This window comes from Chaetodon trifascialis, chromosome 2 (genome assembly GCF_039877785.1).
Source record: "Chaetodon trifascialis isolate fChaTrf1 chromosome 2, fChaTrf1.hap1, whole genome shotgun sequence".
Classification (NCBI taxonomy): Eukaryota; Metazoa; Chordata; class Actinopteri; order Chaetodontiformes; family Chaetodontidae; genus Chaetodon; species Chaetodon trifascialis.
Window position 1 is genome coordinate 14,842,599 of NC_092057.1, and position 15,248 is coordinate 14,857,846.

Consider the following 15,248-nt stretch of genomic DNA (forward strand, 5'->3'; position numbering starts at 1 on the left):
GTCAACTTGTTCCAATAATTTGTCTTCTCCAAACTTGACAAGAAAATTGCAACACGCGCACACACACTCGGAGACACGCACACACACGGGTTGGACCACCCCGCCCCGGTCCCGCCCAGCAGCCCGACCCCATGCAGAACAGACAGACAGCGGATCATGTGACAGCAACAGTTTCTAAACGACAAAACCGGAGACGCACACACACACACACACACATACACACTGAGACAGAGAGAGAGAGAGAGAGAGAGAGAGAGAGAGAGAGTTTCGTAACTTAGGGAAGTTTTGTGGAGCCATCGATCACTGGCCCGTCGTGCTGTTTCCTCAGCCTGATGTCAGTGACACCGCGCAGCGCTCTTCGTCGCCTGCGTCACTTTTTCAGCGGAGTTGCCTGATTGAGTCTCTTGACAGAAAAAGTGGAGCTTTTTTTGGGGGGGCCGTTCAGCAAGGCAGCACCTCTGTGAAACCACCGTTTCTCCTCCAGGAATAGACCGCACACGCCGTCGGAGAAGTAAGTGATCCTGTGAATGTGCCTGCCTTTACGCAGGCTCTGTGTCGGTGACCCCGGCTCGATCATCGTTTCCTCTCGGATGCGCGGCGGTGAAGTCTGGAATCGCTGCGCGGTCTGCTGGAGGTTAGATGCGGTCGTGGATGTGTTGTGTTAAAGTCAACTTTATTGTAATATGAGAAAGAGAAGAAGTCCATAAAGGAACTGCTGTGGGTCTGTTTAATGAGAGGCTGCTTGTGATTAATTAGCCTATTTAGTTAATTACTCCCAGATGTGTAAGTTTGCGCGTTAAATTAACATTTGCGCACATTTCCTGCCGTGAAAATGAAGAAATTGGGCGTATTTTCTTTAAACTTTTAACTGATGTAACTTAACCCCACAGTAAGGCAGCAGAGAGTCTGTGCTATTTATAGCCTTTAGGGCCTTTTATAGAACATAGTGTTGTTTAATTAATTAGTATAAAAAACAAGTGGTCATATACAGGCTTCTGAGGGACCCTGATGTGTGTCCGTATGTGTGGCTGCTTCCTCTCTTTATCAGTATAATGACATGTGACCATATACAGCAATGTGAGATTTTAATCTGGGTTAAAACGGTCTATAATAAGAGATAAATGCAGATGTTAAAAAAAGGTTTGATCAGCTCGAGCTCGGTGTTAGTGAAGACATTGTTTAGTCTCTTAATTATCAGAAAATGTTAAGTCCTGAGTGACATTTTGAGGTGTCAAAATCTAAAGATAATCAATCAAAAAACAGTGTGAAACACAGAAAAGCAACAAAATCAACGAGTGTTTCCCATTTTTTTGCCCGACTCATCTGAGGTACTGATTTATTATTAGATTATTTTTATTATTATTCATTGACAAGCCACCGGCCAAAGGCTGACGCTGATGCAGGATCAATGTGTGTGTGTGTGTGTGTGTGTGTGTGTGTGTGTGTGTGTGTGAGAGAGAGAGACGATCCTCGGTGCTGCTGCTTGGTGTCAGAGCTGACACACATGTCAAGTGTGTGTGTGTGTGTGTGTGTGTGTGTGTGTGTGTGTGTGTGTGTGTGTGTGTGTGTGTGTGTGTGTGTGTGTGAAAGATACAAACATTCAGTCACACCTGAACTTCTTTGTCCTCTCATTTCACTCCATCCTTTACAGTACACATCTGTCTGTGTGTGTGTGTGTGTGTGTGTGTGTGTGTGTGTGTGTGTGTGTGTGTGTGTGTGTGTTTCTCTGTCTCTCTCTGTTTCCTGTGCTTTGTTTCAAGGCTGAGGCTTGCGTCACACATTCCACTTGGCATATGAAGCCCTTATCCTGTTTAGAGCCTGGAGTGAGAGAGAAAGAGGGAGAAAGAAGGGAGGAGAGAGGGATGTGGATGTGGGGGGTGGACGGGTGGAATGAGGGCCACCTCTCTCTCCTTCTCCCTGCCTCTTTGTCTTACTTTACACTCTTTCTCTTGCTCTTGAAAAAGTTTAAAAAGAAGAGAAAGAAGATGAGCTGACCTCTTTTTTTTAATTATTTCTTATGAGTCGGTCTCTCACTAGAGCTGACACACACTTAGGCAGACACGCCCCAAATACCCCACCCACCAGTGTGCCTTTTTTTTTCCTGAATCAACATGCTGATGTTATCTGGTGGAACAAAATGCGCAAGAGTGTACATACACACACACACACACACACTGCTCAAAGGGCAGCATGCCCCAGGGAACATTAGGGCTAAACATTAAACTCCTGGATGCTGAATAGATGGTGAGTCTCCACTAGAAGTTAAGGGAATAAGGACACTGCGACCCACGGTGAAAAAGCTGTAACTCGTTACACAACTTCACATGCGCGCCAGCAGACGCACGCACACACACAGTCATGCGAAAGCACGCACACGCGCGCACACACTTGTGCAGCGTGTCTGTTACCGCTTTTCAACCGCTGGATTGAGCCACTGTGACTGTGAAGCTCCTTCTCTGTGCCGGCCCCCTCCCCATGTTTGAGGTTCATTGAAGTTTTGTCATATTTTGGTTGAAACCCACTTCGTTTTCTTCCCCGTTTCTGTCTCTGGCTTGTTCTTTCCACTTCCATTTTGACATACTTTGGTCAGAGCGGCTGTTTTCTTTGCCCTCTCTCGTTCTGTTCCCCCCTCTCTCTTCCCATTCTTTGGGTAGGGAGGTGCAGTGTGTGTGTGTGTGAGTGTGTGTGTGTATGTTGGTGGGGGGGGTCAGACAGGAAACCACAGGCCCCCTGCAGCAGCAACCCCCCATTTGGCTTCGCTCTCCTCCTCCTCCTCCTCCTCCTCCCCCTCCTCCTCCTCCTCCTCTTCTTTACACCCCCCGACCCATCACGCAGTGTGGAAATAATAACAGTCAGGCTAAACTCTGAGGGCTTCCGCTTCTCTCCCTCTTTCTCTCTGGCAGCCTCTCTCGCTCTCTCCTTCCCTCTGTCCTCTACTTGTCTGGAAAGCCTCAAATCGTTGCTCTCTTTGACAAGTTTGTCTCGAGGTGCGCACACATGTGTCTTTGTCAGTGCTGGAGCCTTATGTCAACTCCGGTGTGTCTTTAAATGTGTGTGTCCATGTTTTTACATGTGTGTGTGATGACGGATCCTGTTTCCTCTCCCCTGCTGACGGCCCCCTCTGGCTTCCCCCTGAGGTCTGCGGGCCTGCAGCCCCTCAGTGTGCTGGAAGAGGAGCTGAGAGGGGCTATGCGCTTGTGTGTGGGTTTGGGGGAGTGAAAGGATGGGAGGAGTGGGCTCGGCAGCTCAGATCAGGGAATAGGAAGCCAAAATGAGAGGATAGGGGGCTTTAGCAGGGGTCTTAAAGCGAGAGGAATCAAAGTCAGAGGCGTCATTAGGGGAGTCAGGAGTAGGAAGTGAGGTAAGGGGTTGAAATCAGGGAGCAGGGAGGTACAGTAGGGGGTAAACTGGAGTGAGTCGAGGGCAATGGAAGAAGTGTGGAGCAATCAGGAAAAGGAAAAAGTTAAATGCTGGAACATTAGCCTGAAATGAAATTAATGAGTCATGTCATTTGGAATCTTAAATTAAGAATAATCAGTGCGTCCCCTGGGGGGTTCTCACAGGCAACAAGGTGTGAATTGAAGTTCTGCACCGCACGCAATGAAGCAGGAATATTGAGTGCTGGCTGAATCAGGCGAACTGTGATTGAAAGGACAGTCAGGTGTAAGACGGCACACGGGGTGAGGAGGTAAAAGAGGTGGCAGAGAAAGACACGAGAGTCAGAAGCAGGGAACTGGAGGCTGTGTGTGCGTGTGTGCGTGTGTGTGTCTATTGCGGCGTGTTCTTGGACAAAGCTGTTGTCTGGAGGTTTCTGGTCTCTCTGGTGATCTCATCATCTCCAGCCTGTTGCCATTAGAGGGTGTGTGTGTGTGTGCGTGTGTGCAGCCCTGTTCGTGTCTGCGTATGTCTGAGTGTGTGTGCGTGTCTGTAATAATTTAGTCCTTTAGTGATTTAGTGTGTGTATTCTGTTGAGCTAGCAGAAACTTGGTGTGCGGCTGCGAGTGTGTATAAGTGTGTGTGTGCGTGTGTGCGTGCGTGTGTGTGTGTGTGTGTGTGTGTGTGTGTGTGTGTGTGTGTGTGTGTGTGTGTGTGTGTGTGTGTGTGTGTGGTTGAGTCAGTAGCCAGGGACTCCAAGCCACAATATTTTCCCCTTCAGTCATGTTGTTTTATGTCATTCATAGAGAGGGAGAGAAAAAGAGTGCGGGGTGGTGTGCGGTTCAGATAAATACAGTAGTAAAGACACGAGTGATTGCTGAGGAGCGAGTGAGGAAGAGGAGGTGCAGAAGAAGATTTGGAGTCCAAAGGTGGAGGGAGAGAGGGGTGTAGGAGGTGTTTGCTGAGTGGGCTGGGGTTGAGTACACAGTAGCTCCACTGACAGAGAAGGACAATATTTGCAGACCACTCTTGACAGGCACAAACACACACCCACAGGCAGAGCGTGCAGGAGTCGACCCGGGTGGGGCTGCTCATGCACCATGAAGGTGTAGTGCACGCTGCCTCCTCCACCTCACAGTGTGTGTGTGTGTGTGTGTCCTTTGATTTTTGCATCTGAGGGACCTGCGGGACCCAGAGATGCTCTGATGAAGCAGAGGTGCAACAGCTGTCTGACTATTGTCCTCCATCAGATCAGTTTGTCATCAATCATTTGATCTATAGAATGTTAGAAATAGTGGAAAATTGCCATTAGACTCTCCTAAAGCCCAAGCTAATGTCTTTAAATGTGTTGTTTTGACCGACCAGCATTACAAAACCCAAAGATATCACAATTCAGAAACTGAATGTTATGGTTTTCCCCTGAAATTTGACCGAATTATCATAAATTTTCAAAATGATTGCTGTTGATCAATTCTGTCTAATGCAGCTCTAAACCTGAACTCTGTTTCATGCATAAAACCAGCAGACATCCAGCTGCAGCTCATCCTCTCTCTCCTGAGGCCTCACGGTTTGTGAAGGTGCACTGAGGAAGATGCTGCGCCGCTAAATTGCATTTCTTTCCTGCGATTGTTTAAACTTTCTGCATCTCATTGTATTTATTTTTTTATGATACACCCGGGGGCGCCGGGGAAAGTTTGTCTTTTTCACAAGGTCGAGCATCCCACTCCTCCACCATCCTGCTGTCACATGTTGCCTGATAACTCTCTCCTCTTCATTTCCCACTGTGGTAAACCCAAACCACATGGTGTTCACCTCCATGCAGATTAAAACAAACACAAAATGAATTATCTGCTGCTGCTGCTGCTGCTGCTGCTGCTGTGTGACCCAGATCTCTGTCACCTTCACCCAGATTGCCCCGTGTTTGAACCACTGACGTGCAGATTTAGCCCGCTAAACTATAAGTAGTAGTGCCTCAGCCGACATAAATCAACTTCCCATTCATGCCAGCAGGCCTGTGAGCTGCGAGGGGAGTGTTCTTTCGAGGATTTCAGAGTGTGCCGAGTGCTGCGGGGGTTCGTTCCACTTTTCGTCTGAGGTGAACTCAGATGTTCTGAAAGCTAATTACGACATTTTGTTTGTACGTGCGCCCAGCCCTGCAGTGACAAGATCATTTGCATTTATTACATTATTCATTATTACAACTGTGTTTTACTATATTGTCATTCAGTATCTGTTTATACAGTTTCCAGATAACAAATATGTTTTTCAAAAAAATGTTAAATCTGTTTAAAAATACATTACAAACCAGTTATTTAATACAAAAATCCAATAAATTTACTTCTTCTAAATGCTAAATAAGTAAACTGTAACAAGGTTTTTGGCTGAGGGTCAACAAGAATTTAAAGATGCCACTTTGGACTATGGGATGTTGTCATGGACATTTCTTTCTGACATTTTACACACTGAACACTTATTGATCAAGAAAACAATCTGACATCAGTCCATCAGCCGCACACTTTGGAACTGCGGGGTTAAAGCTGCGACTGTCGCTGGATTGCATTGTCTGGGCCTGTTCTCGGTTGCTTTCCATCAGTGCCACAGTGTCTCTTTGTTTGCAAGTGTGATTGACTGTGAGTCAGAGAGAGTCTGTTGCATAAGTAGGACTCTTAATACAAGTACTGCGTGGCTGTTTCAGTAATGGAGGGGAAATATTAAAGTATGAACAGAGGAGAGATGCTAGTCATGGGGACTTCCACAGCGGGGACTGATTTGTCAAACCAAGCATTCTTTTTGACATTTTGAAGTTGGTGTGTCTGTGCAGAAAATACCTGTGCGCTGTGCGGACGCCGTCCTCTGAGACACGAAGTCCTGTCTTTTGTCCCCCTCCTGATTCATGATCTTTCTGCTTCAGACAGGACTTGCTCTTATTATCACCTCTGTGTGTGTGTGTGTGTGTGTGTGTCACTCACAACCACAATAGAACAACTGCTCGACCTTTGGTTGAACTAAAGTACAATCCAAACCCGGATTAGAAAACACACCCCGAAAGACATACAGCACACACACACACACACACACACACACACACACACACACACACAAATCCACACCTGATTGCAGTCTCTTTGTTTCTTTGGAGCCGGGCGAAGGGCGAGGCTTCAGTCGTCATGTTCACACCCTTCCTGACCCAGCAAACAAGCATCCTGCTCTCTTATTGGTCTGCTCCCCATCTGGACATTCTGTGTGTGCGTGTGTGTGTGTGTGTGTGTGTGTGTGTGTGTGTGTGTGTGTGTGTGTGTATGCGCCAAGGTGTGACGGCCTGTGTTCTTGCCCATTTGTTAATAATTAAAGGCTAACTTGTCGCCAGATAGTGGACTTTAATCAGGTCACACACACACACACACACACACACGCACACTCCCTCAGGGTACATTCTTTGACAGTTCACGTTGCCTTAATGCTCCAGTGAACACGCGCAAACACACACCACCACGCTCATAAACATGCTCGTTTAGGCACAAACATGGAGTCATCACAGCTGCACCTGGCCATTCAAAGCCAAGGTAACTGGAACCACCTTTGAAACCTCACACGCTTTTGATCCAAACACTCAACAGGCCTCCGTGGGGGGGGGGGGGGGTTGTGTGTGTGTGTGTGTCCGCCTGTTTGGAAATGTGTGAGCTCCTATCGTCTCTGACACTAGGAAGTTTTTTGCTACGTCACGCCTGTAACTGTCTCGAAGTCTCCTAAAACGACCCGTCGTAAAAGCTGTCTGAACGCGTGTTTTTACACGACCCGACAAACTGTCAGACGGGCAAAATTGGCGTCGTGAGAAAGAGGGGCGGTGGAGGTGGCTGAAGGAGAGGAGGAGAAGATGTGTAAAATCTGAAAAATGATGTTTGGTTTTTGTCGGGTGTGATTTACTGAGAGCGCTGACGCACGGACACACACTTCAGACACCGTTCAGGCACCTGTACTTAACTACAAACCCTCCTCCGTCTAACCTTTCTCTCTGTGATTTACTCTTCATCATCTCTCAAATGTGTGTGTGCGTGCATCCACGTCACTTTAACAGTTGTCGAGCAGTTTTGGTGTTTATTTCTCTCCTCTGCCTTAAAAACAAGGTGATTTTAGAAATAATTTTTAGCGTATTTTAACAGTAACAAACAAAAGATGAGTGTCTAGTGGAGGTCTGTTGTCACGCTTCAGGTGTCTATGAGCTGTTAACGGTTTCACCAAAGAGAGATTTCCACTCTGAACTTCTCACATGGTTTCATTTAAACATCTGTTTTGAGGCCCGAAGAGTGAAAGACACTCCAATATTTCATGAAAAAGGTCAGAGAGAGGTCTGAAAAATAAGTCCAAATGTATGCAGCAGATCAATGTTTCGTCTTTCTTCTGACCCCATTAATCATCGCACGACCCCTCAGTTGTATCTTGTGACCCTTTGGAGGGGCCCAACCCCTAAGTTGGGAACCCCTGAGCTGTCAGTCATAGGGGCTGATTTTCTGCAGAAGGAGTACTTTTTACTTTAAATACTTGAAGTACATTTAGCTGTTGAGACGTCTGTACTTTTGCCCAAGTGTGTGTTTAAATGCCAGACTTTTACATGTCATGGAGCGTTCCTGTGGGTTCTGGGTTCTTCCTCCGCCACTGGTTCTAGATCATTACTGGCTTCCATGTTTTGTGAACCTAAAAATGAATTAAATAACTCTTGAGAGTGTGAGCTGAGTGTGTACATATGCATTGATCGTGTGTCCTGATGGCTGGATGTGTGTTTTCTCTTGCAGGAGCCTGGCCTGTGCAGCCATGCTGATGTATGATTACCCTCTGAAGACAGACATGGAGACGGTGAGGCACGTGTGTGTTTGTGTAAAATGCAGCTTTGGGTGCTTGTGTGTTTGTGTGCTCCCATCGTGCCTGAACATGTTTTTGATGCCATACAGTAACTCTGACCTACACACGCCTACACACATGCCTGCTACGTGTCTAGACAGACTGGTTCCCACATTCCTGCTCTTCCTGGACAAACAGGCTGCTGTACAGTGGACATTTGCATACAATGGAGACCAACACTGCCAGGCAGCCGGCTAATGAACACACATACACACACACTGTACTCTGAGACATAACAGTTATCCGCTCCCAAACAGAGCTGGGTGTAAATTTTTTGGCTGGCTGTAGTTGTTTGTGTGGCAGAAACATGTTTTTATGCGATGCAGAGCGGAAATGTTTAACTCTCTGCTCTTTTGTCCCCCTCCACTGCTTCCTTCTCCTGCATCCTCTCCAGCAGTCATTCTACTCTTCGTTCATGAAAACCCCGGAGCCATACGGAGTGATCTTCTCCCACTCTGCCCACCTCTACCACCCCACGCACATGCACGCCTTCACCCACACCCCCAGCAACCCCACGCACACCCAGCTGGAGCCTGTGGACCTGTCAGTCAGCAAGCGCTCCTCCTCCACCTCTTCTTCCTCCTCCCCTCCCTGCTCTTCCGCCCCGTCCCCGGCCTCCTTGCACAGCTCCCCGCCTTCCCCCTACAGCTCGGCGAGCCGCGCCTCCCCCCGCTGCTCCCCGATGCGCTCCTCGCCATCCCACGCTCTCCCGCCGCCCACTCCCTCACTTCCTTACCCCACCATGGTGGCTCCTCTGATTGGCTCGGGCTCCGGAGTCATCCAGGGGTCGGGAGTCATGGTGTCTCCAGTCATGGTGCCTCTCTCTGTCCTCTACCCGTCGCCTCTCCACCTGCACCAGCCGATAATGGTGAGCCCGCCTGTCAGCAGTGACGACGACCTTCATCGAAGCAGGGAGCACAAGACAGGTGAAGCCTCATTTATTGTTGTCTTCAGTTAAACTTTCAGTTTCTGCTCAATTTAAATTTGATTGGAATTTAATTAACAGGCCATGCTGTGAGTTAAATGTATGGTGATAATGTGCTTTTACAACAAACCAAAGTGGAACAGTGACAAAGAAACAAAAGCATTTTTTAGTCAGCATTTTTCCCAGATTTTATGAGCAAAGAACTTTCTTCTTAAATGAATGTATCTTTTACTAAAAATGAGGAAGTGCTTTTGGTTTTGTTGTTTCCTTAGAGTATCAGTTTCAACAGATTCTTGGTTCTCAGGGAAGACTTGTTTTGTGTGTTGTGCTGTTTTCTGTGGTCAATGACATGCATAAATGACAGACACCGTTTAACAATAGTGTCTGTTCGCAACACCCATTCCCTGAATGATAGAAACAAACAGAAAAAACATGGTATTCATGGTTAAAATAAACAAATATTCCATAGTGAAATGTAGAATGCAAAATGAGCCAAGCCCATGAGTCTACAGTCAGGCTAGCACCTCCATCAGGTTGAACTTAGGCACAGTGGTGCTTTGAGCTAAATGCTAACGTCAGCATGCTAATGTGCTGATGCAAAGCAGATATCTCCAGCACGTCACTGGGAATAAGACCGTGCTGCAGCACTGACCAGCTCACATTTGCTGATTATTTCGTATCTACACAGTTCATAATACGAAGCCCCTGGAGCTGCGAGGCGACGCCCACGACCTGCACAAGCCAATCAAAACAGAGCCTCGTCCCGAGCTCGGTCAAGACCTCCATAGCAATCACGAGATGAAACCATCAGTCATCAGAATACCACAGGAATACGGGTAAGTGACGCGCTGACACACTCATCCAAATTTGGAAAGAAGCATCAAACGTTTCATAAGTTTCACCGTCTGCTGCCGCGCTTCCCCTTTAGCTTTATATGGAAGTGGCAGCCAGAGGTTATGTTCGACTGGGTCATTTCTGTTCCTCTTGTGATTCTTTCAAGATTCAGGTGGAGTCCCAGCCGGACTGATACGATTTACTGATACCGATACCAAACAATCCGTTTTTATGACACCTTAGTGCAGTGATCAGGGGAAAAAAGGTGGAGCACATTTGAAGTGAAGTAAACCTGATTCATGTGAACTATAAAAAGGGCTCCAATCAGGCGGGAGATGCTCATCAAGCAAAAACATCACAATGATTGTTTCCAATCATTGATGGCAAGTTGACTTTTTGTGGTCAGTTAATTTATTTGCATATTTGCTAATATCAGAATAATCCATCCACACTCCCTGGTTTGTCTCCAGTTCGATCGCTAATAGCAATATTGGTCACTAGGGAAGCAAGTAAACATATATTATTGATTGATAGATATAATACATATATTTTTTCCTAAAAATGTATCTTATGCGTGTGCAAAAATCTTTAACATTGTTCCAAATGTCCCATTTCGTGCTCAAATGTAATGCCAGACAATGCCTGTGAACTCTCAACAGTCTCTCTAATGAATGCAAAACTATCCAAAAGTCCTTAAAGGCTTCGTGGAGCGTTTGAGGTTCAGCTCTCCTCTGCCTCTTTTTGTTGACGCAGTGGGAATGCGGGTGAGCAGAAGTTAACTGTGAGCAGCTAAAGCACACTTTGAGTTCCTAACTTACAGAGATAACACAGTTCGAAGTAACGCAACACCTGTCACGAACGACACACAAACACACCGACGGGACTGTGTGCGTGTGTGTGTGGGGTGTGTCGGATTCCTTCATTCCACCATGACGTCTTTTATTCTGTCTTTCCATCTCCTTCCCACATCTTCTTATCACCTTCCAGTCCATCACACAGGTTCATATCAACCATCTGGAGCTTGTCACCTCCTCCACTCCTCCTCCTCCTTCCTTCTCATCACTCCTTTATTTCCTCGCTGAGCACCTCCTTTATTTTTTTGCACTCAGTGTCCAGCAGCTTCCACTCCTTCTTGCCCTCCTCCACTGCCCCTCTCTTCACCTCATCCCTTCCTGTTTCCTCCTCTTCCTCCTCCTCATCTCCTATCAGCATCTGTTTTGCACACCAGTTGTTCTACAAAGTAACGGCTTTTCCTCAAAGACATAATTGCGGGTCAGTCATACAGGTAATAGTCCGGGAATGTTGCCAGTCAGTCCTTGCTCCCCATTCTTAAATTTAGTCATCTGGGTAGTTGCCATCGCTGTCCTTGTCAACCATGAAATAATTGGACCCTTAAGGGAAAAAAAGTGTCTTCATCTGTCATCACCCTCCTCCCAACTCAGACATGAACAATGTAAATGTACTGTATGTATACGTTGAATACGTCATGTTTGCTCAGTGTGTGCAATAATGATGGGTTATGAAGTGACGTGTGTGTGTGTGTGTGTGTGTGTTTCGCGGGGGATTTTCGGCACATTCCTTCACACAGAACTGATCTGTGAGGGATTCATATTTCAACACTCGACACCTGCTCTCAACTGCCACTTACACGCCCCACACACACACACACACACACACACACACACACACACACACACACACACACACACACACAGGGTTTAATGATAGTGCCGAAAGACAACTCCCTCTTGTTTTTATCTTTGGCTGTAAAACACTGGAGAATGATGCTTTTCTACTCCATACGTCTGCTTTCTATTCTGTTATCATTTGATGGACTTAAATCATATGTTTGCACAGAAAAGCGTTCATACACACACACACACACACACACACACAGACAGGGCACAGAGTGTTATAAACCTAATCAGCTTGGCCTCGTTGAACTCAGATATGAGACTGGTGTGATACGAGTGTTGCAAAGCTGCATCTGCGACTCCACAGTTTTGTCTGTCCAAGCTCGTATTTTCAGCTGTGTGCCAGCGTTGCACGGAAGATTTGCGTCAATTCCAGTGAATGAAGTTGTGGAATGGTTAAACAAAAACAACAAACACAAGAGACGCGACAGGTCAAAGCAAAGGCGTGGTCCGCTGAAAAATGGGGGAGGTGTTTTTCAACTTCCTGACTGGTAGAAGTTGTTATTGCGTTGGGAGAGTAGCTGCAACCAAATTAAACTTGCATTCAGATTTCAACATCAGGGAGGTGACGCTTACTCAACACCAGCGCCCCCTCCTGGTCAAACCAGATGAAGCAGCAGGAATGAACTGTAACATAATCTCTTTTCTGTGTCTTTCATAGGGGAAACAACCCATCAGTAATAGTTCACTCGGGCACGCAGCATCCTCTCCCTGCTGAATCTCCTGACACACTGAAAAAGCGGCGAATCCACCGCTGCGACTTCTCCGGTTGCAACAAAGTGTACACCAAGAGCTCCCACCTCAAAGCACACCGCAGGACACACACCGGTGAGAGTCTTGACTCGCACACGAGCTGTACTTTACCAATGAACACTGTATGAACAGATCATTGATCCTATGTTTTCTCTCTACGTGCAGGGGAGAAACCCTACAAGTGCATGTGGGAAGGCTGCACGTGGAAGTTCGCCCGTTCAGACGAGCTGACGAGACACTTCCGCAAGCACACAGGAGTCAAACCGTTCCAGTGCCCCGACTGTGAACGCAGCTTCTCCCGGTCTGACCACCTGGCTTTGCACAAGAAACGCCACCTCCTGGTGTGAAACCCTCCATCAAGCAACTTGAAACAAACTAGGTGCTGGTTTCAACGTTGGACTGTACCACTTTGACTTGAGGGGGGCAGGGGGGTATTTTAAAGAGCTGGCCTTACACATTGGACTCTGACAGGGAGTTGGGGGAAATGTTCCTCAGGGTGCAAGTTTAAACCCTTTCACCTCATTAGCCTGAACATGAGCTGGTATCAGCCTGCTAATCATGCAACCATCACACCATCTGTCAGTTTCTGCAGATTTACCATCTGCTCATTGTGACATTATGATAGATAAGGTTGTTGTACTATACCTATGATTAGCTGTGGGAAGTCCAGACACTTTTTTTTAAAGAGAGGCTGCGGCATCTCAGCTGGCCTGAGAGCAGCGCCCTCTTGTGGCTGCAAAACCAAACTGCATGGTCACACGCTCAGTTCAAGCCACAGACTCTACACACAGCATGCTTAAGTTTTTTTCTTTTGCAACATCAGCTCTCGTTTCTGTGCATGCATTCAAATAAAGGTTGTGGACTTACACACACACACACACACACACACACACACACACACACGTTATTTGCTAGCTAGGCCAACATAATGTGAAACTTTCCAGAATGTATCATATCACACCTACTGTGCATCATGTCAGACATACTTCAGCTTGCTTGCATCAACATGGCTACCTGTGACATAATGCTAATGCTAACTCCTTCATGGACCGCCACATCAAAACACCACACACCTCATCTGCCTCCACAAGCTTACATCATGAAGTGACTTTACAAACATAAGCAGGTAGCCAATGCTCGCTTTTCTCTTGTACATACATGCACACGGCACACACAGCAGTAAACATGCACTTAATAAAAGCAGCTCAGCGTCAGTCTGGTGTGCTTTTGGTATTTGGGTTGAAAAAAGGGGGGAATCTGGGTCTTGTTCATTGTCAGAGTGAAGTGTTTTTTTTATGTTTTCATTCAGAAATGTGAAAGTTGCTGCACAGGGGCATTATTGTGTTAGCGAGGAAAAGACACCACTCGGTTGGTTTAAGGGTAGAAGCAATGAAATGTCTTATATGGAGTTTATGTATCTATATGAACTGTTGTTTGGTTTGTGATGTGACACCATGGTAGCCTTTTTTATTGTATGACACTTTTACATTGGAAAAAATATAAAGTGCAAAGCAGGGAAATTTGCTCTTTACTTTTTGTTCAGGAGCAGATGAGCTTTTTTCCAGCCCTCCATACAGTATGTATAATTTGAAAGAGAATGCCATTGAACAGTTTTCTTAAACAAAAGTCAAGAGATAGAAAGTATTGTTCTGCTTCACCATCCGTTTTTAATGCCATCACAATTGTAGAGCACAACTTTCTATTTTTACAGCTTCTGGAGGAAAAAATAGTTTTATCGCGTGTTTGTACATGTCTCCAATGTGCACTTTATATATAAGTATATAAAACTTTCCCAGAGCCAATCATTTTTAATCACATCGGGTTTTTTTTCTGTTCATAAATCTGCTGGTCAGTTTGATCTGAAACATTTAACAGGTGTCTTGGTTTGTCATTTAATGCCAGACAAATGTGTGACCCTTTCTTTTATTCACATGTATACACACACACGCAAGCACTCACTCACTCACTCACTCACTCACTCACACACACACACACACACACACACACACACACCCCGAATGTAGCGGCTCAACTGATCTGCATTTGCCCCAGGATATTCTTTGCTTGTAAATGTTTTTGTATCTCTGCAAATATAAGTTGTAATATATATATTTTATAATTGAATATTAGACTGAAAGGGCAATTAAAGGTTTTTTTTATTAAGCATGATTTTGATACTCTCATAATAATGGATATTATACATTTCTATAATGTTGTGTCTATAATAAACCCCGTCTCTTTTTAATCTAAACGTTGGCAATTCAAAGGGAACATGTTAAACTGTGAACATATAACTGTACAGGTCTATCTGCAATTTTGCATTTATTTTGAAACAGAATATTCATACCACTTAATAAACTTATTGATAATATTTGCAGAATGGAGTGTTGTGTCTTAAGTTTGTTATGTGTGTTGGTGCTGAAACAGTTCATGAAATCGTTAGTAGATTGGTTGATTGACAGGTTAATTCACAACTATATCGATCTTTTTTTTTTTAATCATTCAAGTAGTTTTTCAAGCAAAAATGAACATTTGCTGACAGTAACATCTCAAAGGTAATAATTTCCTGCTTTTTCAGTTTTATATTGTTAGAATTTATATATTTTTGTGTTTAAATTGTAGGTTTGACTTCAGCTTCAGTTTCAGTTTATTAAACATCCAAAATCAGCCTTTAGTTGACTGTTGGCCCGAGATGTATTACAAGAGCTAATAAAAGCAAAGCATACAATATAATTTCTAACAACAAACAACAACAAACAAATACATTCTAA

At 45.4% G+C, this 15,248-nt stretch overlaps 1 protein-coding gene across 2 annotated transcripts; it reads left to right on the forward strand.

Moving 5' to 3' along the window:
• Nucleotides 1-234: 234 nt before the first annotated feature.
• klf3 (Kruppel like factor 3 (basic)) lies at nt 235-14,855 on the forward strand. Of its 2 annotated transcripts, none has more exons than XM_070990580.1 (6): nt 235-511; nt 8,166-8,226; nt 8,669-9,197; nt 9,885-10,032; nt 12,386-12,552; nt 12,643-14,855. In XM_070990580.1, exons 2-6 carry the CDS (start codon nt 8,185-8,187, stop codon nt 12,822-12,824), a joined length of 1,068 nt encoding a protein of 355 aa, XP_070846681.1. In that variant the 5' UTR covers nt 235-511; nt 8,166-8,184; the 3' UTR covers nt 12,825-14,855. The 2 variants fall into 2 exon arrangements, with proteins under 2 accessions (XP_070846681.1, XP_070846672.1); XM_070990571.1 differs by having other exon boundaries at nt 441-511; nt 8,666-9,197; nt 12,643-12,954.
• The last annotated feature ends 393 nt before the right edge of the window (nt 14,856-15,248 follow it).

Excerpts from the sequence above, each read along its gene's own strand:
- klf3 (XM_070990571.1), top strand. The coding sequence starts at position 8,185 with ATGCTGATGTATGATTACCCTCTGAAGACAGACATGGAGACG. Across the intron at positions 8,227-8,665 it reads TGAAGACAGACATGGAGACG|CAGTCATTCTACTCTTCGTT; the intron begins GTGAGGCACGTG and ends CATCCTCTCCAG. Across the intron at positions 10,033-12,385 it reads AGAATACCACAGGAATACGG|GGGAAACAACCCATCAGTAA; the intron begins GTAAGTGACGCG and ends TGTCTTTCATAG.